The sequence below is a fragment of the Festucalex cinctus genome, chromosome 9, assembly GCF_051991245.1.
Source record: "Festucalex cinctus isolate MCC-2025b chromosome 9, RoL_Fcin_1.0, whole genome shotgun sequence".
In the NCBI taxonomy this organism is placed as follows: domain Eukaryota; kingdom Metazoa; phylum Chordata; class Actinopteri; order Syngnathiformes; family Syngnathidae; genus Festucalex; species Festucalex cinctus.
This window is the reverse complement of record NC_135419.1, coordinates 10,449,045-10,472,142: the sequence shown is the minus strand read 5'-3', so window position 1 is coordinate 10,472,142 and position 23,098 is coordinate 10,449,045. Positions and strand designations below refer to the sequence as shown.

Below are 23,098 nucleotides of genomic sequence, written 5' to 3'. Positions count from 1 at the left end.
CCCATGTGACAGCGAACACACAATTTAGCTTGTGCTATGCTTGTGCTATTTGAGATCTTAATAAATTAGCCCCTGGTGATTTCACCAGCTTTGCCTCAACCTACTCACACTCCTTCATCAAGTAAATTTCCCTCCATACGGACCTTTAGTCATCTAAACTGTCCCGTCTCCACAGAGGCTGTTCACGATGGACACCCGACAAGCCGTGCTGATCAAAATGCAAGACCCTTGCAATGCAGTGGAATTCCAGGACGCCACACTGGTGTGGGAGAAGGCGCGAACGCCGGCCACTAAGCCTAATCCGCCCCCCAAAAAGCCTTGCGGAGGGATGAGACGCGTGTTGCGCCGCGAGAGGCTCAGCCTGTATATCGCCACCGAGGACACCAAAGACCACAAGGAGAACCTCAACGCCCAGAGTCTCCTCACCAACATGGAGCAGGAGAGTCCACAGAGTACCATCTCATCCACGAAAAGCATCCGGCCGCCACTGCACAAGACGCTGCACCGTATTGACCTGCGTGTTAAGAGGGTATGACAAATTCATCGAAATAGATGCCATGTTTACCCTGGGTCACCTCATGGTGGTGGCTAAAAATTTGGTTAACTCTATAAAGCCCGAAATCATGAAATATGAAAGAAAATTCTGATTCTTTGTAAATAGAGTATTTATTGGTCTTTTTGAACAAACAAAAACATTTTTGAAAATCAACTTCCACATAGGACTTTTGATTTGTGTCATATTTGATTAGGTCACAATACTTTAAATTCATACATTTATAACTGTCAAAAATATAATAAAAAACAGACATATCAAGTATATTAATATTTCCAAAAACAGAAGGAGCATTTTCCACTATTAAAAAGTATAGGTGTCTCTTCTTTCTCAATTGTCTTGCAAGGTAGATGGAGAAGCCATCAGCTGGGTGATACTGCCCTCTAATATATTATCCGTGCAATGAGTGTGTCAGATCATATACATCGGGGTTTTAATGGGGAAAAAAAAATATCAAAATGTCTTGTATTTAACTCATTAACTCGCAGCTATTTTCACTGAAGCAACCCCCTTCTCTCCCAGCTGTTCAACTGGATTTTGACTGATTTTACAAGGCCCACAGAATATTGTGTTGTATTGCTATAAAAAAAAAAAAACATGGAACCTACCAAAAGAAAGATTAGAGTCTCTTCTTTTATCAGGAAAAAAAAGTATTAGAACATAGCAAAGTTTCATCAGTATTCACAAATCTGTTTAAAATACTTTGGGAAAGAGCTTTTTGCAACACGGCCCTGGTTGATCTCTTATACTCTGCTGCCACCTGCTGGCCGCTTTTGGAATAACAACAATTGAAAAGCATTCAAGCATTCTCTTCAGTTCAGAGGATGCATCAAAGCTTTCTGTATGCTCTAGCATTAAAAAAAACCCCTCATAAATATGTAAGATATGTTTTTGGGAGCAAATGAGTTAATATTATGTTTGGCTTTATAGGATTAAGGCCATAATTGGTTATGAAGAGAAAGCTTTGTAAGAGACTTTTTAAATGACGTAGAGAGCTTGAGCTGCCTTTTGTCTTGATTTTCACATTTTTGACACCTGTGATTTAAAGGTTTGAGTCCCCAATGTTATTCTTGTTGGCTGTCTAGGGTTCACTCGTTGGGATCTGCGGCGGTGTCGGAAGCGGGAAGAGTTCTCTTCTCACAGCACTCCTGGGACAAGTAAGAGCCGAATGCTGGAATTGTATCAAATACGAGTAGTCCTTCCATGTTTTAATGCGACGATCTGCAACATGCGCCACAGATGACGCTTTTAGAAGGCAACGTCGCTGCCATCGGAGGCTTCGCTTTTGTGTCCCAACAAGCTTGGATCCTTAATGACTCCCTGAAAGAGAACATCCTGTTTGGGAAGGAGTTTGAGCAGGAAAGGTAAGTTAGGATGACGTGAGTGAGCGCCAGAAGCAGTCAAAGTGATCACAAATTGAACATTGTTGATTCATCTTCAGATATGATTCCGTTTTGGAAGCCTGCTGCCTTCTCCCAGATCTGGCAGAGCTGCCTTACGGAGACATGACGGAGGTATTCGGATTTTTGTGCTGCAAAATGAAATGCGCCAGAAGTCATGAGAAGTAACTCCCATTGGAAATTGAGTGCAGCCGCATCAAGAGGATTGCGTTTTCTTTCTTTCACAGATTGGCGAGAGAGGAGCGAACCTGAGCGGGGGTCAGCGACAGAGAGTGAGCCTGGCCCGGGCGCTCTACAGCGAGCGGCCTATACTCCTGCTGGATGACCCTCTCAGCGCCGTAGACGCGTGCGTGGGCTCTCACATCTTCAAAAAGGCCATTCGGGCGGTGGCGAAAGGCAAGACGGTGCTCTTTGTGACCCACCAGCTGCAGGTGAGTCATGGGAACGATTCGAAAACCAAACTTAATGAACTGGCAGACTGCTGGCATATGGCACTTTGTTCCAGTTTTACCTCCGGGATGACTTTAATCGTCTGGATCAATGCTACATTTACATTCTGCCCTTTTTTTTCAGTACCTGCCAGAATGCGATGATATTATCCTCATGAAGGACGGGCAGATCGCCGAGCACGGCACTCACACTCAGCTAATGGCTAAAGAACGTGACTATGCCGCTCTGTTCAGCAGTATGCAACAGGAGGTAAGGCCAGGGGCTGCTGAGATTTTTTTCTTTCAATAAGGCACCTTCACTCCCGCTACAAAGTAACACTACAAACTGAATAATTCATAATCCCAAGAAAGAAAGACCAAATAGCTTGGAAATGTTTATACAAGGCCGGCCTTCGCTTATTTACCGCATGATTTACTGGAGAGCTGCAAAAGATCCTGTCACTGATATCTCCGGTTAAACCATTTAAAGGGTGTTTTTTGTCACAGCTGCCATGTACAGTTGTCGCTCGCCTTATTTCTTCCTCTGTTCTTATTTCCATAGACTCTGGTGAGAGAGAATTTTAAAAACAAACAGCACAATTTGACGGCAATAACCGTTTGCCATGACGAGGAAATAACCAAGGTCCACCAAAACCCACCGAGCAAAAAAGGTGAAAGACTTTCAAGGCTCACACTCTTCTTCATTCACATGATGTGTCACGTATCAATGTTTTTTTTTTTCTTACTCTCTTTCTTTCTTCTCCAGAACAACTGATGAAACCCGAAGAGAAGGGTTCCGGCGCTGTCACTTGGGCCGTGTACGCCGCCTACATCAGAGCAGCGGGAGGTCCGGTGATTTTCATTGTCAACGTCATCTTCTTCCTTGGCACCACGGGCAGCATCGCCTTCAGCAACTGGTGGCTGAGTCACTGGATACAGCAGGGCAGTGGGGTGAGTCTGGATTTTTTTTTTTTTAATCTTGTACTGTATTTATTTATTTATTTATTTATTTTGCTCCACAAATAACCTGGTGTAGTTGTCAAAAAAGAAGTCGATTATAAATTATTATTTTTTATTTTATTTTATTTATTTACTTTATATATTATATTATATATTATATATATATATTATATATTATATTTTTTATTTATTGTATTTATTTATTTTATATCATTATTTTTATTATAAATTATTATTATAAATAAAGAAGAAAAAAGCTGATTGCACCGGCCAGTGTAGCTTCTTTATACAGTATACTAGACGAAGTGCAATTTCTGGAGAAATTGCGTGGGAATGCTAAAAGCTGAATGCCAATAGCTGAATTGCTAAGCTGAATGCTTATGAAATAAATTGAAAGATGAATTATGTGAAAATTACAAAGTTTTAATTGAAGTTGAAAGATACATGAATAAAAAGAACTGAGCAGTATCACAGAGCTGGTAATGATGATCAGTTGTGTGTATGACATGGGCGTGGAAAGTCGGTCAGTCCCATTGAAAATGAATGGGGAAAAGTTGATATTTAACATCATTGTGCGAGTACTGTAAGTAACGTGGAATCAGAAGATATATATATACCGCGGAATGCGTGAATTTTTTTAAGCAAGTTGAAATTTGAACGGTGTAAATCGGAAGTATTATTTGGGAGTTGTTTTTCGGCTAAAAAGTGAGGAGAATAAAAATCTGAATAACATGTGGGATGCTTTCAGCATTCCCACACTTAATAATTAGGGGTGTGAAAATTGCAATTTTTATATCTGTTCTAAATGTACAATAAAAATATGTATAAATAAAGTTTTCATACTCTTGACATAAAAACGGGAAAAAAAATGTTAAATTAATAGGCTGCATCTTTTAATCATTGATACCGTAATTTCATAATAATTCATAAAATTGAGTTAAAATTGAAAAGACGTACTGTATTGTAAAAAACAAGTGTGATATTGATTTGAGTTCAGGTCATTTTTCTGCCACTAGATGGCATAATTGCATTTGTAAGACGTTGGTGACACCTCAGTGCATTCTTCTTTTCATATTAAAAGCTATATAATCTTTAACATGAAGTAACTGCTGAAATTCTGCAAATTTTTTAAAATTGTAAAATACAACTTGACCCTAGTCTCCACAAATATATGCATTATTATTACATTTCTTACTGCTAAATTTTGACATGGACGCGTCTGGTCAGGTCATTAATAGCGCGTTTAAAAATGAGTGGTATTAAAGGAACCTTAAATGAAGTCAAAATTAACACTAATATTGACACCTCTTATAATAATACAATAACTGCATTTGTGCTTTTCTACAACAAACTGCTTTACTTTTTAAACATAGGCACATATAAAAACATTATATTGTGTTTTGTGTTATTGATTTTTGTCGTTTTTGAACGAATTACTGGCATTTCCATTCATTTTAGTGATGAAAGATGATGTGTGTGGTCATGCAATGGCTTAATCTAGTATCGCAAGGCATCACTGTATATGCAGCACTCTGCATAACAATGTAATGTCGTCCTTATCAGCAATCAAGCAGCAGCTTCCTGGACCACTTGGAGAGGCGAGACTTGTTGCAGAAGTCACAAATGGGTTTTTAACATTGGTTAATAACAGCAAATTTCCCATTTTTGCTGATGAAAAATGCGTCCTTTAGTCCTTGAGCAATCAGTATCTCTTTCGCAAGCAAAATAAAAACAACGCCTGTTGGGTCAGTAAGGCGAGATAGCCCCAATGAGTATTATTCTGAACGGGGGTGATTTAGAAAAATAAAATCAAAATACGATAACTGCACAAGGGTAAGCATAATTAAAAGTAAGCGCAAGCGGCGAGCAAGCAGATGTGCTGCAAAAGCAGATGGCGGCTTTTGAGAAATGCGCCCACAAATGAAAGCAATGCAGCGATGAGTGATTGTGATGGGTTTTTTGTTTACCAATGTGTGCTTTTCTCCATTAATTAAGAGGGAAATTTAACACCATGGGACCAAAAAAAGTTTTTCTTTTGTTGTTGTTGTTGTTTTTTTTAAATTTACTCCACCTTATTAATTTCTTGCTCCATATGCCAACTCCCCCAGAACGCTTCATTAATCTCAGCGAATGAGACAATGGCGAAGGACAGCATGAGGCTCAACCCTCACATTCAGTTCTATTCCACCGTTTATGTCATCTCCATGGGCGCCGCTTTGTTTCTCAAAACCATACGAGGCCTGGTGTTTGTAAAGGTAAGACAGCCCCGCGGCGCTTTCCTTATTCTCTGATCGCCCAACTGCAACCAAAAAAAGTTTTACAACAATGGAAGTACTGAACCCCACAACACTTTTTTATTGAACAATAAAGAAACCAGTCAATCAATGAAGAGAAATAATAACATTGACAGATTTCCAACTATTTCAATTAGGGCTGTGTTAAAAAAAATAATAATAATAAAAAAATAAATAAATAATCAATGTTAAATCGATTTTACTTTTCAAACCTGATATCGATTCATAAAACCATGAATCGATGATTTAATATTTTTCCCTTAAATTTATAAGAAAATTTAATTTTAAAGACTGTTTTTTGTATCTGTTTTCTTGAAATGTACTGCTCACATGAATTTACACATATTTTCTTACATTTAAGACCTGACTTATTGCACCTTAAGACAATTCAGAATCTTTTTATTCATATTTACAATTATTGAATTTGAATCTCATCCTTGCTGATGTCAGTGTTTGTGTACTAACACTTAACAATTTTTTAGCCCATTATAGCAATAAAAAGTTAATATTTTGTGTATAATTGGATACTTTCATTATTTTTCACATGCAATTAGTATCTTTAAAAACACATTTTGCAATTTGCTGTCGACTGAAAATGACATCACAAGGGCTCAGAAAACCTATCACAGCTCACCTGTTTTCTAGGTTTGGTCATGTGACATTCACAAGCTGTATCTTCACCAGTGACAGCCTCTGCAAAATTTAGTTTGGAATTTTATGTTTGTGTTTTTATCTTGTCCTTGATATTTAAGAAGAATTGATGTTCCATAATTAATGTTCCATGTGCTCCTGTGTATTTGTCACAGGAGCACAAATATGAACCAACCCAACTTTTTGAGTGCTAATAATAATGTCGGTGGACCAAATCCATTTATCTCTCCACCGTCATTTTATGCATCTTCAGAATTTCTGCCATTTATATGTGTCAGCAGCTGCACCTTAGCGTGTGCGTGTTCATGTATGCCACTTGAAATTATTCATTTTTCAAAGAAGGTTCATGTGTTGTTTTTTCTCCCATTACCGTGAGCTGCGATGACAACCTTGGGAGTGTCGAATACTCTATTAATAGAATTAATCTGTTCTCCACTGCCACATGTAATTTCTGCTCAAACGGTGAAATGGCGTCTGATTTAAAGGACACAACATTAATGTCAGAGTCAGAGTAAGTCATTACAGATGAGGATTTGACAGCAGAGAAACACACCCACACATTGTGAGCATTAAAAGCATAAATCTTTACTCATGCTGCGTGTGTTAAAAGTGGCAAACCATGTGTGAAGTCAAGCGGCAACTGAGTCCATATGTTTCTTGAAGCGCTTCCATGCATTGCCTCTCATGTTGTTGGTGTTGACAGTGCACGGTGAAGGCGGCCTCCGTGCTCCACAACCAGCTGTTCCGACGACTCCTCCGCAGCCCCATGCACTTTTTTGACACCACGCCTCTCGGCCGCATCCTGACCAGATTCTCCAGGGACATGGATGAGGGTGAGATTTTGATGTGTTATCATTTCCTATACATGTTTTATGATGCGTCTTGGCGTTCTCCCACTGGGAAGAGTCATCCACATGTATGTGAGTCATTCCAGTGGTCCCCACTATATTCACAATTTGCTTGTCACATCTTTTCACATAGACTTTGTACACTCTCAAAACGGTTGGGTCAAAAATAACCCAAATTGGATCAAAAATGGACCGACCCAACTTGAAAAAAAAAACAACAACAACAACAAAAAACCCTCCTGTCTGTTTTTCTGACTAATGTTTGGGAGCTTTGTTTTTTGATTTTTTTTTTCTGTTTTTTTTTTTTTTTTTTAATATTTTTTTTTTTTTGTCATTAAAAAAAAATCCGAAAAACAGGGAAAAAAATATTCAGAAAAATGGAAGAAAACAGGAGAAAAAAATATTCCAAAAACAGGGGTAAAAACATTATTCAGTAAAAAAAAATATTCAGTAAAACAGAAAAAAATATTCAGAAAAACTGATTTAAAAAAATAAAATAAAATAAAAAAAAAGAAAACAAAACAAAAAAAAACAAAGCTCCCAAAAAAATTAGTCAGAAAAACAGATTTTTTTTTTTTTTCAAGTGAATGCAATACGCTTCCGTAATAAACCACCAAGCAACCTTTTTTTTTGGCTCATTTTGTTGTTTATTCGTTTGACCCAACTTCTTGGGTTCATTGAACAACCTAACTGAATTTGGTCAAATATGAATCGACCCAACTTTTTGAGTTATTAAACAAACTAAATTAATCATCCACCAAGCAACCTCACTTAGATGGGCGTGCTTTAACCTGTTTTTTTGTTTTTTGTTTTTTGGCTTATTTTGTGGTTTATTCGTTTGATCCAACTTATTGGGTTAATTGAATAACCCCTCAATTTGCTCAAATATGAACCAAACTAACTTTTTAAATGGTTTAATTCAAAATGTTGGGTCAAATTAAATAACTCAAAGAGCAACCCGGTTTGTTGGGTTGTTTTGTGGTTTATTCAATTGAACCCAAAAAGTTGAAAACAATTGAATTGGGTTAAAAATGAACCAACCCAACTTTTTGAATGATTTAACCCAAAAGGTTGGTAAAAATTAAATTAATAACCCACAAAGTAGCCCAATTTTGGTGGTGTTTTGTGGGTCATTCATTTGACCCAACGTTGGGGCTTAATTGAATACCCCAAAAAGTTGAGTTGGTCCCTTTTTGACCTAATTAGGGTGATTTTTGACCCAAATGTTTTTCGAGTGCTGTTTGTCTTACGTCGTTTTATATTTTGTCTTCAAAGTGGATGTTCGTCTGACCATGCAAGCAGAAATGCTGCTGCAGAATCTCACCCTGGTGCTGTTTTGCCTGGCAGTGGTCGGTATCGTCTTTCCCTGGTTCCTGATCTCCATCCTGCCCCTGGGAGCCTTCCTTTGCCTTGTCAACCGTGTCTCCAGGTCAGTCAGACTCACATTCTCATCTCTCGTGCACCAATCTTTTTAGTTTGACAACGTTAAGGGCTTGTAAAATTGGCCTGCCGAGAATATTATCTCATGATTATGGATTAGATAATGCGGATATGCACGAGTTGTCTCGGAGGGAGTAAAAGCGCAGCGAGTGCGTTGTTATCTTTATTTGTGAGCGTGCCAACTGCTATCAGTTGCCGGTTTCCTTTTTCACAGCTTCCCTTCTGTTGTAAATGATTTAAAGCAGACAGGCACTTCTCTTTTTCTGCAGCTCTGCACAAATTGTGCAGTGGAGGCTGATCAAGAGCTCACTTGGTATCTTTGGAAAGATGCAAGACGTTCTAATGTTACAAAACTGATTATGCTGTACAAAATCATTGCCGATTATTTTATTTTTTTGTAAACAATCCCCTTTTTCTGTGCCAGTTCCCTCTCCTTACCCTGCAGAAATGTACTGACCACAGTCCAAAATAGAATTTGTATCAATTATGTAGCAAAAGGTCATAGTCTCTTCTTTGAACTATGTGATGCACCCCATATGAAAGATGTCTGCTCCTGATGTTATCACGATTAATGGTTGGGCTGTTTGAAATGTCCTTGGTTGAACGTATGGTAACTTCCAGTCAGTTAACGATTAAGTTGCATTTGAATTTCCAATGGCCATATAAGATCAAGGAATAAGGCAAAAATGGCAGCCTGAAAGGCACTTCACGAGATCAACTGAAGTGAAAACATCAAAATTTAGGTTATTTGTTTGGGAGGTTTGGAGCCACGGGCCTGGAAATGGACATTTTTACAAGCAGTTTTGCGTTTGTGCTTTTCAGAGTGTTGAAAATGGTAAACAATAAAAGACATACTGTATTCTTTCTTTTTCTTTCTTTCTTTCTTTCTTTCTTTCTTTCTTTCTTTCTTTCTTTCTTTCTTTCTTTCTTTCTTTCTTTCTTTCTTTCTTTCTTTCTTTCTTTCTTTCTTTCTTTCTTTCTTTCTTTCTTTCTTAGTGCAAGGGCTCTTGCACATTACCATTCAAGGACAGCACAGAACTGCTCAATTATGCAATTTCTGCCATTTAGTTGCAATATTACAAATTAAAACTACAGTTGATGCTTATTTGCAGTTTGGCAACCACAAATTAGACATATTATATTTATATTCATTTTTATTTACACTTTTGGTCATGTATTTATTCATTTAGCCATTTATTTATTTCAAATTTTGGCAGTTTTGGTCCTCCATACAGTTTATTCCCCCCCTATTTTTTTTTTCCCCCCTATTTTTTGGGGGGACATTCTTTCCCCCTCAATTACCCTCCCGTTTTTCATAAGAAAATTGTTAAAAACAGTATTTTGAATGTTTATTAGTGCAAATAATACACTGGGGGGTGTGGTAGGAGAATTATTCAAGGGGCCCCTAATGCGCTTCATACGGGCCATGGGCCACTAGTTGCGCATTCCTGCTTGTGGAAAACTTTTCAAAAATGTTTTATCAGGTCACTCAATGAGCTAGGGTACTGCACACCATATAAACAAACAGAGTGAGCCAGTTCCGTGTCAATTCTTAACGTAGTTGACAGTCGTGAATCTTGAATCACAACCCTTAGCAAATTTTATAAATAGTAAATGAATAATAAATTGGTATGAAACCACAAAATGTACTTTATTAAAGTAAAACCATTGTTGATTATGCTGCTTGTAAAAAAAACCACTCAGTTGGGTAGACCTTACAAGGTCATTAAGGTATTTTGTCCCTTGAAGGCCACCCTACTGAGAGGCATTTGCTAAACTAACAATCAACCCCTTTTTCTTCCCCAAATACAGTCTCTAGATAAAAAAAATTATGTAATGATGATGTAATGATGTTTTAAATCCAAACAAATTTCCTTTTAAACTTGATTTATTGCCCTAAAACGGCTCTAAAAATGCCTGTAATAATTGCTATTGATTAATCATGACTTACCCTTTGCCCTTTATGAATTATAGCATAATGTAACAAAAACTCACGCTCTGTCTTTGCCGTACTGAATGCTTGACATTTGAACAAATCTCTCACTTATGATCAATTTTGTGTATTTCTTCAGGCAACCCGGGGTGATTTCCCCTGAACATGATAGTTGCATATTGTCTCAAATGACCCCATTCAGAAAGAAGGGCGCACAAGAACAAGTTTCCTCCTTCTTCATTGATCGCTTCCCGGCACACACCGTGATTGTAAAAATGCCTGTACTGTCTGTGTACAAACGAGCACTTATTCAGCCCTGCAAATTTATTAAACAAGCTTTTATAGCGCCTTGTTTTGCATCAGCAGATAAACATCAGGCTATAAATGTCAACGTATGTGTGTGTACGTGCCAACGGCTGTCAACAAGGCGAGTTTGGATTGATGTCAATTCACAGCCGAGCTGCTAATCACATCTAAACTCGAAAAACTTTTTTTTTTTTTTTTTTTACAACATAGGTCTGATACAGTTATCCTTACTTCAGTTTAAAAATGACATGATAGACTGACTTTTATTTCAAGTGCGGCGCACTCAAGAGGGATCTCATCGTGCTAATAAGTAATGATCACCCTTGGCGATTTTTAAAGTGATCTTCCCCAGATGTGTGGCCATGTTACATCAAACTCCTGTCGAAATTACCCACTTCTGAAGCAGCTTTTTTTTTTTTTTTAATTATTAAATTTTGAAATGAAACTGCCCAGAGCGTAAACATGTTTGTCAGGATCGACGCTTCCGAGAGGCAAAGTGTCATGTTCGTTCGTTGCCTCTCTTTTCTCAGCTTTTATGAGCGAAGCAAATGATTTGTGTGAGACCTTCTAGCCGGGCCTCTAAAAGTAGACAGACTCCGCCCACCTTTCTATGTTGTGGTGTCAGGTGTCATTTTGGACGTCCAGTGCTCATCCGTCTGTGTGATGATGCTCAGATTATTACATTATGATCATGGAAAAGAAGCAGCACTCTGCCAGGGAAAACATCTAAGGATAGAAAAGCTCCACAGTCATTTGTCATACCTTCTAATTCCGTCCCCTCATTTCTCAAGGTTGTTTTTAGCACTGATGTGTCAACAAGATACAGGTACTTCGTCTCAGATCTTAACTGAGACATTGCCGGTAAAAGTCGCCATTTTTTTCCACTGGAAAGGCGAGACAGATGTGCAGTTGTCTTTGGTTGATATTAGTGCTGTCACTATCAAATATTTTTAGAATCAGAAACGATACTCACCCATTAGTAATATTTTGGTTTTGTGTTACAAGCCAAAATTTCAGATACCATCAAAATAAAGACAAAAGCTAACCCACTAATCACTTGTCAGACAGTGGCAAAAAAACAAAACAAAACAAAAAAAAAAAAAACAGGGGAAGTGTTGGATTTTTAACTTCCACATATGTGCCACCTTTACAGCATTGCTTTTGAAACTAACAAACAAAAAAAATACTGAAATTCAGAGACCTTGTTGAGAATTAGAACCGTATCCCCATGAAGGATAAACATTTGTGACACTAGCGAATGTTGATTTCACGTCGGGGTTCGTTCAGGGTTGCAAAGTTTCCTGAACTTTCTCAATGTTTCCCTAACAGTCTTAATGGTCTTTGTCATAAGAATATTTTGAACATGTTTACAATTTCCAGAACAACCATTAAGACTATTTAGAGAACATTTCGGAAATGGGTCGACCTTGAACGAACCCTGACATGAAACCAATATTCGTTAGCGTCACAAATGTTCACCCCTCAGTGGGATACGGGCTTTAGTGATTAGTGCGTATTTCTAATTAACTCATTCACTTGCAGACATTTTCACTGAAGCAATCCCCTATGCTCCTGGCTGTTTTACTGGATTTTGACTGATTTTCCAAGGCCCACAGATTATTGTATTATATTGCTAGAAAAACATGGAACCTACCAAAAGAACGATTAGAGTCTCTTTTTCATCAGCAGAGAAATAGTATATTTCTGTTTCCATTTTGCAGCAATTAGCATTAGAATATAGCTGAGTTTCATCATTATTCACAAATTTGCTTAGAATTGTGGAGAAATCAGCTTGTTTACATGATTGCCCTGGTTGATCTCTTATACTCTGCTGCCACCTTCTGGCCGTTTTTGTAATTATTACCATTGCTTCACCCATTCTCAGCAGTTGAGAGACTGCATCAAAGCCTTCTGTATGCTCTAGCATAAAAAAACAAAAAAAACAAAAAAAACGTATAAATACGTCTTTGGGACCATGGTAATATTTAAAATAGAACATATTTATACGTTTTGGGGAGCAAATGAGTTAAGTGTCGTGTGTGTAGTGAGGGACTGCCAGATGATTCAAAGCAAATGAGATTGAAATTCCCTTTTCTTGGTCAGGGTTTTGATTCGTGAGCTGAAGCGACTCGAGAACATCAGCCAGTCGCCGTTCACCTCCCACATCACCAGCAGCCTCCAGGGCCTCTCCACCATCCACGCCTATGGAAGAAAGCGGGACTTCCTCCAAAGGTGAGCTTATTAAATAACGGCTGCCAAGCAAGGCTGCCTCTTCCTTCCTTTATTCTCACCGTCCCCCCAGTGGAGATCTTTAAAGTTTCCCTTTTTATCTCTGCTGGTAGTATTTCTCCAAGGTTAGTAAAGGAGCCAAATGAAAGCAGGAAGCCTCCGTAAATGTCTTGATAAAAAGAGATTCTCCCCTCAGCGGGCGAGGATTAAAGGAGTCTTTTTTTTTTTTTGCGTCTGTTTGGCAGATATCAGGAATTGCTGGACAATAACCAGGCATCCAACTACCTCTTCAGCTGTGCTATGCGTTGGCTGGCCGTGCGCCTCGACCTCATCAGCATCTCGCTCATCACCGCCGTCGCTCTCCTCATCGTCTTCATGCACCGGCAGATCCCAACCGCCTACGCCGGCCTGGCCATATCGTACGCGGTGCAGGTTCGTAAGGCCCTGTCCTCAAACAACGTGACACCGGGGGGCCTTTTCTCACATGACGAATGAGGTCTCGCGTACCGGGAATACTCTTTATAGCTACGGTGACGAGCTGCGTCCATTTAAAGGCGCAACGTGAGCCAAAAAGTGCAGCGCAGTCACATGGCAGCTTTGAAACTAGGTCATAAGTGCACACATCTCTTGCTTGTTGTTTAAACTTGACAACAAGCTTTATTTTTGTGGTATACATTTGAATTAGCTACACTATATGCCTTTTTTTGAGAGAATTGTTGACCAACTTAAAAAAAAAAAAATCGCTTAAATTGGTAACACACAATTGAATTAAGTTAGTCCAAAGTGAAAATATTAAATTTGAATAATTGTGAGTTTGTTAAACTTAATATATTCGCCTGAATGAAGTTAATCCAAAGTGACTTCAATCCAAAGTATTACGTTTAATTAACTCATAATTAACTCATTCACTCCCAGCCATTTTCACCTTCACTTCGGCTGTTTTACTGGATTTTGACTGATTTTGAGAGGCCCACAGAATATTGTGTTCTATTGCTATAAAAACATGGAACCTACTAAAAGAAAGATTAGAGTCTCTTCTTTCATCAGGAAAAAAAAGTATCGTTGTATATGTTTCTGTTTTACAGCAATTAGCATTAGAATAGAGTTAAGTTTCATCATTATGCACAAACCTGTTGAAAACACTGGCAAAAAGAGCTTGTTGCAACATGACCCTGGTCGATCTCTTATACTCTGCTGCCACCTGCTTTTTGGAATAACTACCATTGCTTCAACTGCACTCAGCTGCTCTACTATATACTGTATCTTGATTAATTGATGGTTAGCTGCAGTGCGTTTAATAATAATAATTAAAGCAGCAGCGGTGTCAGTCGTTAACCTCTCTCTCTTCCTTTCTCCTCCCCGCTTCATCTCACGTGCAGCTGACTGGCTTGTTTCAGTTCACTGTCAGGCTCCTCACAGAGACGGAAGCTCGTTTCACATCAGTAGAGAGGATTAATCACTATATAAAGGTGAGTGACAAATAGGCTGATGTACTCAAAGCTGTCAGATTCCTGGAATGTCCCGACATACCTGTAACATGGTTTTCCAAGGTGATGTGATTTGTGTGTTGGCAGGATTACACACTCAACATACATGTTAACGAATACTGTCACTATCCAATATTTTCAGAATCAATTAACTCATTCACTCCCAGCCGTTTTCACCGAAGCAACCCCCTTTGCTTCCGGTTGTTTTTCTGGATTTTGACTGATTTTGCAAGGCCCACAGAATATTGTGTTCTATTGCTATAAAAACATGGAACCTGCCAAAATAAATATTAGAGACTCTTTTTTTCATCAAGAAAAAAAAGTATATTTCTATCTGTTTCCGTTTTGGAGCAATTAGCATTAGAATATAGGTAAGTTTCATCATTATTCACAAATCTGTTTCAAACAATGGGGAAAAGAGCTTGTTGCAACATGGCCCTGGTTGATCTCTTATACTCTGCTGTCACCTGCTGGCTGTTTTTGTAATTACTACCATTGCTTCACCCGTTCTCTGCAGTTCAGAGGCTACATCAAAGCCTTCTGTATGCTCTAGCATAAATAAAAAACAAACAAACATATAAAATGTATAAATACATCTTTGGGACACTTAAAACATTTCAAATAGAACGTGTGCGTTTTTGGGAGCAAATTTGTTTTTCTATTTATTATTCAATCAATTAATCAGATTCATTTTAATTTTGCATTCAACTTATTGAAAAACATTTTTTTCTCCTGATTACTGTTTATTAACCAGTCATTGGTGTTTGTTTCATACTTTGTATTTGTATATAGTGATTAAGAAAAAGGGGGATTGATGTTGTACTGTTACCGGTTCAGTCATTGTTTTCCAAAGTAAAAACATGTTTGCAAATGTCTTATTTTGATTAAACACAGAAGATAATCAGTCTTCTTTCATGAAGAAATGAGTGAACAATTACTGTAGATTTGCTAAAATCTGAGGATTTGGACAATTTTACATAAAAAAAAATAAAAACTGCTCCAAATGATTGCTTGATTATTAAAAATGGTTGTCGATTAATTTGATAATCGATTACTTGTCGATTAATTTTGACACCTCTAATATTAACCGTAGAAGAGTGGTTCTTAAATGTATAACCTTGCTCTTTAAAACAAAATGAATTAACATGGAAAAACAACAAACATCTTAGCTGTTTGTCTTGTGTACAGTGTCGCATTAGGAGCTAATCTAGTTGACTGAATGTTCACGCGCATCTCTTATTTGTCTCAGTCTCTAGAAAGTGAAGCAGCATGCAAAATCCAGTCAACCGCTCCCGCCGTCTCCTGGCCTGACCAAGGGCAGATCACCTTTCACAACGTGGACATGCGTTATCGCGACGGCCTGCCGTTGGTGCTGAAGGGTCTGTCCTTCACCGTCCAGCCCAAAGAGACCATCGGCATCGTGGGCCGCACTGGATCAGGTTGTTACCCCTGCAGCTTTTTTTTTTTTTTTAATCCATCTCTTCCGTCGTATTATTGACACCCTGTCGTCCACAGGAAAGTCCTCTCTGGGTCTGGCGTTATTCAGACTTGTGGAGCTGGCGAGAGGTTCCATCACCATCGACGGAGTCAATATTGCCCGAATCGGCCTGGACGACCTGCGGAGCAAATTAGCCATCATCCCTCAAGAGCCTGTGCTCTTCATCGGCACTGTCAGGTGATTCGAGAGGAAATATTTGCTCGAGCAAAGTTCAAGCTTTTTGCTGTCTGATGAAAATAGATTATAGTCTCAGTTGTCAGGATTGCTTTCTTTTGAATGTGTTCTGGCATACAGTGAGTTATAAATAATAGAATAATGAATTTATACTTGTATAGATGAGAAGTATTTTGTCAGAGATTTAAAGTGTTTCAAAATATTATTATGCAACACAGTGTGACTTCGTTTATCGCGGGTTCATCTTTCACGGCCTTGCTGTTGCGCCGATTTTTTGCAGTGTGCTTTTTATTTTTTATAGCGTGCTTTTGTTTTTACAGCGTGCTTTTTGTTTGTTTATTTTTTTGTTTTTTGGCGGCCGTATATAGAAAATATATACTGTGCTGTATAATAAGTAAATAAAAAAAACATACTTTTAATGGGAAAAAATTACTGTAAATGAAAAAAAAAACATTATTGATGAATGAAAAAGCATTCATACTATACTAAAAATGATACCCAAACAAAAAAACATGTATAATAAATGAAAGAAATATATACTGTGCTGTAGAAGTAAAAAACAAAACAAAAAAAACATACTTTTAATGGAAAAAAATGACAAAACATAAATGATGAATGAAAAATTATTCATAATAAACTAAAAATCATACCAAAATGAAAAAAAAAACATAATACATAAATAATAATAAATACATTATATGTACTGTGCTGTATAAGCAAATTTTAAAAAAACAAAAACAAAAAAAAAACAAATGGAAAAAAATAATGTAAATGAAAAAAGAACATATATGATGAATTTATAATAAAGTAAAAAAAAAAAATTAATAACTGAAAAAATATATATAATTAACGGGATTAAAAAGAAATTAAGGCGGATTTCAATTATCGCTGGTAGTTTTTGGAACGTAACACCCGCGATAAACGAGGGAACACTGTATTTAAATAATCTGATTGTTAGATGGAACAGTACTTTCCAAAATGAGCATCCATCACACTAATACACCCAATTAGTAGAACAAATAAAGGACCCTAAACCTCAAAATTGTGTCTGGTGTTCTTAACATCAAATGTCCGTTTGTTTATGCAACAGGACCAACTTAGACCCATGGGATCAGTACTCAGACTCGCAGATCTGGGAAGCGCTGGAGAAGACCCATATCAAAGAAATGGTAGGGGATGACGAGCCATGCCAAATGAATAAAGCCTCCGCTGACACTCTTGTGTGATCGTGACCCTCCTCAGGTGAGCCAGCTGCCTCACTCCCTCCACTCCGAGGTGACGGAGAACGGCGAGAACTTCTCGGTGGGCGAGCGCCAGCTCCTCTGCGTGGCCAGAGCGCTGCTGCGCAACAGCAAGGTGGCGGCTGCTCTGTTCCACATTTACCGCTAGACCATTGCTTGCAACGTACAGCTCCAGGGGATGTTTTATATTAGAGGTTCATGATTGAAAAATAAATAAATAAATATATATATATATATATTTGCATATGCTGAGGAGTAAGGGAGCTGCTAGCCTGGAATAACATTGCCCCCTAGTGGCGTGCATTATATTTGCAGCTTTTTTATTTAGTTATTTTTTTTAACCAAAGTGGACCAAAGTACATACACATTTCAAGTATTGTGATTTTATTACAGTTAAAGTTGTTTTCTTTTTCATAGTTGTTCACACTCAAGACAACTATTTGTATAGCACCGTCATTAAAATGTCCCCGTTGAATATGCTACTAAAACATTTGCCGCATTGTCTCAGATCCTCGTGCTGGACGAGGCGACGGCGGCCATCGACACGGAGACCGACGGCCTCATCCAGGAGACCATTCGCTGTGAATTTGGCAGCTGCACGCGCCTCATCATCGCCCACCGCCTCAACACCGTGATGAACTGCAGCAAGGTCATGGTCATGGATAACGGCCAGGTAGCGCCACTGTTTCAAAAACCATTAGCACGTTGAAGCAGACGTTACATTCATTATGGCGTGTTTGAGAAGCTAATCATGGTACTTTTTCAAGGAGCGCCAAAGATTCATCATGGAACGCCTTAGTTACGTTCATAAAGGTTTTTAGATTGTCTAAATTGGAAACTGGAAGTTCTCAGAAGTCAACCAGCTTCACAAAATTGTTTGGGATGTGTAGTGAAAAGGCAGCCTCTGTTGTGGTTCGCCTCCCGAAAGCATATTTACACCTTTAATAACTTATTTCTGTGTGTTGTCACCTGACGAATGGCGATCTAATATCTGCTCCCAGTGTTGCTTTTGTCTCGTCGAATCCCGTCGGACGTTAACCGGCTTTGTTGTTTTTAGTTCTCCGCAAAGAGACGCCTCCGGCTTTGCAAGACTGATGAGTAGAGAGGGTAGAATAAAAAAGAACAAAAAAAAAAAAGCTGGAGGTCAGAAAAATACAGCAATAATACTTGACACTATTTATACCGAGCCGGCCTACCGAGTATTTACATTAACAACATTTGTTGTGTTAGCCATGTTATTCCTAAATTAAGATGATTTTTTTTAAAATTCATTTATCTCATTAAATTGACTCAATTTAATTAAAAATTGTAAAACCATGTTTTATTACATTGATTATGAATTGGTTTAAAAGTGAGAACAAAGTAATTTAATATTACATAATAAAATACAAAATACATAATACAAAATACATAAATAAATCATACTAAATATAATGGTAAAATAATAATAATAATAACAACAACAACAACAATAATAATAATAATAATAAATATGCCATTTAATAAATGTTAAACCTATTCTTTTTAAACCTTCAAATCACCATCTGTCTGCTTAAAAAAACAAAAACAAAAAAAATGCGGCACTACAAAAGTTTGGATGCTCATTGAGCTGAAGGGATGATGGTTGAAAAAAGTTTTGTTTGAGACATTTTTGGTTGAACTTTAAATGTACTCATTTGCTCATACGTTCTACAGTATTTTAAATGTTTTTAGTGTCCCAAAGACGTATTTATATTTTTTTTGTTTTTTTTAATGTTTTTTTTATGCAGCCTCTCAACTGCAAAGAACGGTTGAAGAAATGGTAGTTATTACACAAACGGCCAGCAGGTGGCAGTAGAGCAAAGGAGATCAACCAGGGCCATGTTGAAAAAAAATCTCAATTGCTCACAATTCTAAATAGATTTCTGAATGATGAAACTTAGCTATATTCTAATGCTAATTGCTGCAAAACGGAAAAAGATTGAAATATACTTTAAGAAGAAACTTGAATCTTTCTTTTGTTAGGTTCCATGTTTTTATAGCAATAACAGAACACAATATTCCGTGGGCCTTGCAAAATCTATCAAAATCCAGTAAAACAGCTGGGAGTGAAGTGGATTGCTTCTGTGAAAAATGGCTGGGAGTGAATGAGTTAATAAATCTGTGAAGATTGACAGGCTGGAAGAGGATGAATATCTTCAGGAGTGCAGAAACGTGGTCATTATGCTAGCCATTATATGTCGCTAGCAAAGATACATTATTTGTAGATGCCTTGTGAATTACTGCTTTAAAGTGAGTCAATTGAATTGTTTCTGAATTCTTTCTTCTTCTTTTTTTTTCTAGATTTTGGAGTTTGACCATCCCCTCACCTTGCTATCAAACGAAAACTCCCGATTCAGAGCCATGATCAACGTGTCCGAAAACCAAAGCAAATGAAAACCTGGAAAATTTGCATGCCATGCACAAAGAAAAACACAACTAAATAACCCTACAGCAGGGTTTTAAAAAAAACAACAAACATGCTGTAGGTTTTGCTCGTAGCAATGTCAATGTGACTGATGACAAAAACCAAAGATCTTGGGACCATGTTTCTCTGAACAGAACACCATTGCACGGTACAAAGGACCGCTTTGCTTTTACTTCCACGACACCCGCAAGCCAAATGATACACTGCAAATGAAACAGAGCGAGAACTCTGTCGACAGCACTTTATTGAATTTATGTTGACTTGTTTCTTTTTGTTCCTCTGCCTCCAAGAGGACCGCTACTGATGTAATGATTGTTTTTAGTTGAGAGTGAAATGATATATTCAGGAACCATGTTTGAGGCACTTAAGTCGCGTACAAGGTTTTTCTTAGCTTTTTTTTTTTTTTTTTTATGTGCCTAGAGCTGTGCAAATGTACATGTTGCAATTAGCCATGTCGTTAAAAACCGCATATCGGTACTGTTGCGCTGAAACTGTTCCTCTTACTTAATCTAGATGCTGGAATTTGAATTATGCACCTTTTGTTTGTAAGGCCACGGTCAGTACAGTGTGTTTATCTGTAGCGGAGTCAATATGTGTCTTCACGAAAGCTGAGGATTGTTGTCGTCTGCCTTATACTGTATGATTGCGCTAAACAATCACGACGAGTGCAATATGTTTTTGATTGCATTGCTGCATTTTCCAGATTGCCTTTTGTACACAGTTGAAACTTCCAATGTGTACTTTTTGTAAATAGTTTTTGTTTTGTTTGCCAATAAAAGTTTTATTATATTATTGTCACTGTGTTTTGATTATTATTGATTTTTTTTTGTCTGTCCAGGATGCATACAGTACTGTAATTGCTTGGTGCTGCAAATACAGACTCTAGATTTTTTTTTTTCAAAAGCAAAAGGTTCCTAGAGTACGTCGTCTAAATGTGACACAACACGGCCAAATATGCATTATTTAAAAAAAAAAAAAAAAGGAAAAAAAAGACAAATTTATGTAAAATGGAGCTTCTAAATTTTGAAATTTAAGTCAGCCACACCAACCCGAAGCTACAATCCACATGCAGGCTGTCACGTCATAACTATTTTTTTGTCACCCCCTATCTTCTGCCTTCTCTTCAAAATGTGCGCACACTCAGCCAACAACGAGGCGCTCTTAAGCGCTCCTAAATATTCCAAGGTTCAATAATTGTAGCCTACTCCAACACCTACATCACGTCTTGCTGAAATCAGCTCGTTTTAGGGTGTGCCCTGTTTAATGCACGTAAACCACCGCTCATCCAGACTCATCCGTGTTGTGGCCAGCTGCTTGCCTCTGCTTATGGAAACCCGTCATTGAGATTTTATTGCATTTTCACTCGTGGAGGCAGCATTTCTTGACCAAGCCGCCTAATTAGACTTGGCACTTCATGTAGCAGTCATGTAATGTATAACCCGGGGGGGAAAAAAACAAAAACAAAAAACCCACTTTTCATATTTAAATACTATTTTCACATCAGTCCGCCTGTTTATGTTTTATTGAAGCCGCACACTTCCCAGCATGCATATAAATACAAGTAGTTGTATTAAGTTAAAAGTTGCTGACTATTTTCTTTGTAATAAGTGTATGTGATGTCTTTGGAGAAGGAAAGGAGGTTCAAAAGAAACATTTAATACGAAAAAGCGACTGAAGCGCATCGATAACGGTGCCCTTTTTTCATATATGAACGCATGACAATAGGAACTGTCATACTGTAGATATGTAAGAGGAGAGACAATTTCAAGCGCTATTAACACCAAAAAGTAAGCAAAGATGCTGCATAAGTGAAACGGTAGAGTTGAAAATGTCAATTTATTTTGATGGGCTATGGATAAACTTCCGTCTCTTACTTTGAAACGACAGACGCTCGCCGGCAGTGGTTTTTGTTGTCAGCGCTGGCTTCAGACGGGCCGGAGGAGGAAAGCAAAGCACTGGCTGTGATGCCTCTGGATGATGGCTGCCTTCGGAATCCTCAGCTACGAACACCGGCCTTTAAAGCGGCCCCGGCTCGGACCTCCGGACGTTTATCCGCAAGATCCCAAGCAGAAGGAGGTCAGATAATTTTCCTCCCTTTGCGTTAAAGTGGACACGGGACTTTTCAGTGGAAGCTGCTATGTGCTAGCTGCGAGGCTAAGCCTAGCTAGCGGCGGCTAGCCTGCTCGAGCTAGCCCCCCCTCCAGAGACGACTCGGGCCTGGGCAATAACAATGAACAACACCGCAGCAGACTTGTCACTTCCCGAGCTTGCGCGACAGCTCCAGCAACGGGCTTGTTTAAAACATCACACTTTCACTAGTTTAGTACGAAATCAATGCAGTTTTTTTAAACGGGGATTGGCGTTATTATTTGCAGAGTGAAGTGCGTTGCATTTAAGAAAAGGGAGGTTTAAAAGTTAAACATCGTATTGTTAGTTTGCTAACTATGCGTAGCCAAGCGTGTGTTTTAACTCTCATTTACTTACGTCTTCTCGGCCGACCTTTGGGACTTGAGTAATTGCTCCTGATCTATTATTAACCTCAGGTTATCCGTTGATGCGAATGACAAATGGATTGGATGTTAATCTGAGAGCAGTGCTGCAACATGTTCAGTGACACACATTGCAATTCACGTTTAATGAAACAGCCATTTTCCAGACCACTTACCCTTATTAGGGTCGCAGGTGAACAGTAACCTTATCCCGATGACTTGGCAGCTAGATTAGCTGAAGTTCCCGAGTAAAAAAGCCACTTTTAAGCAAGATCATGAAAAGCCACCATCTATTTTCTCTACCACTTATCTTTGGAATCTTAGTTGAGCTGGAGTCTTCTTGCATCTTCTAGTGGAAGCAGTAGCCCAGAATGTGGAATAGCAGCATTTTAACTTCTGTGGGCACATTGGACACATCGCCAAAAATAAACAACACGTGCTGCCACTTCCTTGACATTACCAAGAAATCTGGAAAGTGCTTAGTAATGCAGTTAACAGGAACGTCGTGTGCATTCAAATGAACTGCTGAAGTAATTTCTGGTGAATTTAATAATGTTCCCCTCTCCATACTCTCACAAACTCAACACATAAATATAGCCCCTCACTTCCACTTTTACAACTTTGCTGCACTTTATTAAACGTCATTTTCAGAAGCTCATGCTGGTAACACCACAGTTCTAGCTGCTTTTCAACTTTGGCATGATTCGTGCTTTTGGAGTTT

At 38.3% G+C, this 23,098-nt stretch overlaps 2 protein-coding genes and 1 long non-coding RNA gene across 5 annotated transcripts in view; 2 read left to right on the top strand and 1 right to left on the bottom strand.

Moving 5' to 3' along the window:
- The window catches only part of LOC144026067 (ATP-binding cassette sub-family C member 5), a 37,851-nt gene extending 17,165 nt beyond the window's left edge, over positions 1 to 20,686 (top strand). The window contains exons 10-29 of one of the 2 annotated variants that reach the window (XM_077532572.1): positions 176 to 529; positions 1,639 to 1,710; positions 1,793 to 1,917; positions 1,995 to 2,067; positions 2,181 to 2,384; positions 2,527 to 2,652; positions 2,944 to 3,052; positions 3,148 to 3,332; positions 5,450 to 5,596; positions 6,990 to 7,119; positions 8,410 to 8,563; positions 12,917 to 13,045; positions 13,288 to 13,474; positions 14,422 to 14,511; positions 15,779 to 15,968; positions 16,045 to 16,204; positions 17,292 to 17,370; positions 17,444 to 17,557; positions 17,951 to 18,115; positions 19,765 to 20,686. In XM_077532572.1, the coding sequence (XP_077388698.1) occupies positions 176 to 529; positions 1,639 to 1,710; positions 1,793 to 1,917; positions 1,995 to 2,067; positions 2,181 to 2,384; positions 2,527 to 2,652; positions 2,944 to 3,052; positions 3,148 to 3,332; positions 5,450 to 5,596; positions 6,990 to 7,119; positions 8,410 to 8,563; positions 12,917 to 13,045; positions 13,288 to 13,474; positions 14,422 to 14,511; positions 15,779 to 15,968; positions 16,045 to 16,204; positions 17,292 to 17,370; positions 17,444 to 17,557; positions 17,951 to 18,115; positions 19,765 to 19,857 (2,886 nt within the window). In that variant the 3' untranslated portion in view covers positions 19,858 to 20,686. Of the gene's footprint in view, positions 1 to 175; positions 530 to 1,638; positions 1,711 to 1,792; positions 1,918 to 1,994; positions 2,068 to 2,180; positions 2,385 to 2,526; positions 2,653 to 2,943; positions 3,053 to 3,145; positions 3,333 to 5,449; positions 5,597 to 6,989; positions 7,120 to 8,409; positions 8,564 to 12,916; positions 13,046 to 13,287; positions 13,475 to 14,421; positions 14,512 to 15,778; positions 15,969 to 16,044; positions 16,205 to 17,291; positions 17,371 to 17,443; positions 17,558 to 17,950; positions 18,116 to 19,764 lie in introns of those variants that run through there. The other variant, XM_077532573.1, reaches the window with a different exon arrangement.
- Positions 17,593 to 22,731, bottom strand: LOC144026071 (uncharacterized). Its single transcript, XR_013285038.1, has 3 exons — positions 22,554 to 22,731; positions 18,412 to 18,533; positions 17,593 to 18,124 (listed from the first exon to the last, which is right to left on the bottom strand). It is a non-coding gene; the product is annotated as an uncharacterized LOC144026071 (long non-coding RNA).
- The window catches only part of med12 (mediator complex subunit 12), a 24,958-nt gene continuing 23,656 nt past the window's right edge, over positions 21,797 to 23,098 (top strand). For both annotated transcript variants that reach the window (XM_077532571.1, XM_077532570.1), the window contains exon 1: positions 21,797 to 21,964. In XM_077532571.1, coding sequence (XP_077388697.1) covers positions 21,863 to 21,964 — 102 coding nt within the window. In that variant the 5' untranslated portion in view covers positions 21,797 to 21,862. The remainder of the gene's footprint in view (positions 21,965 to 23,098) is intronic.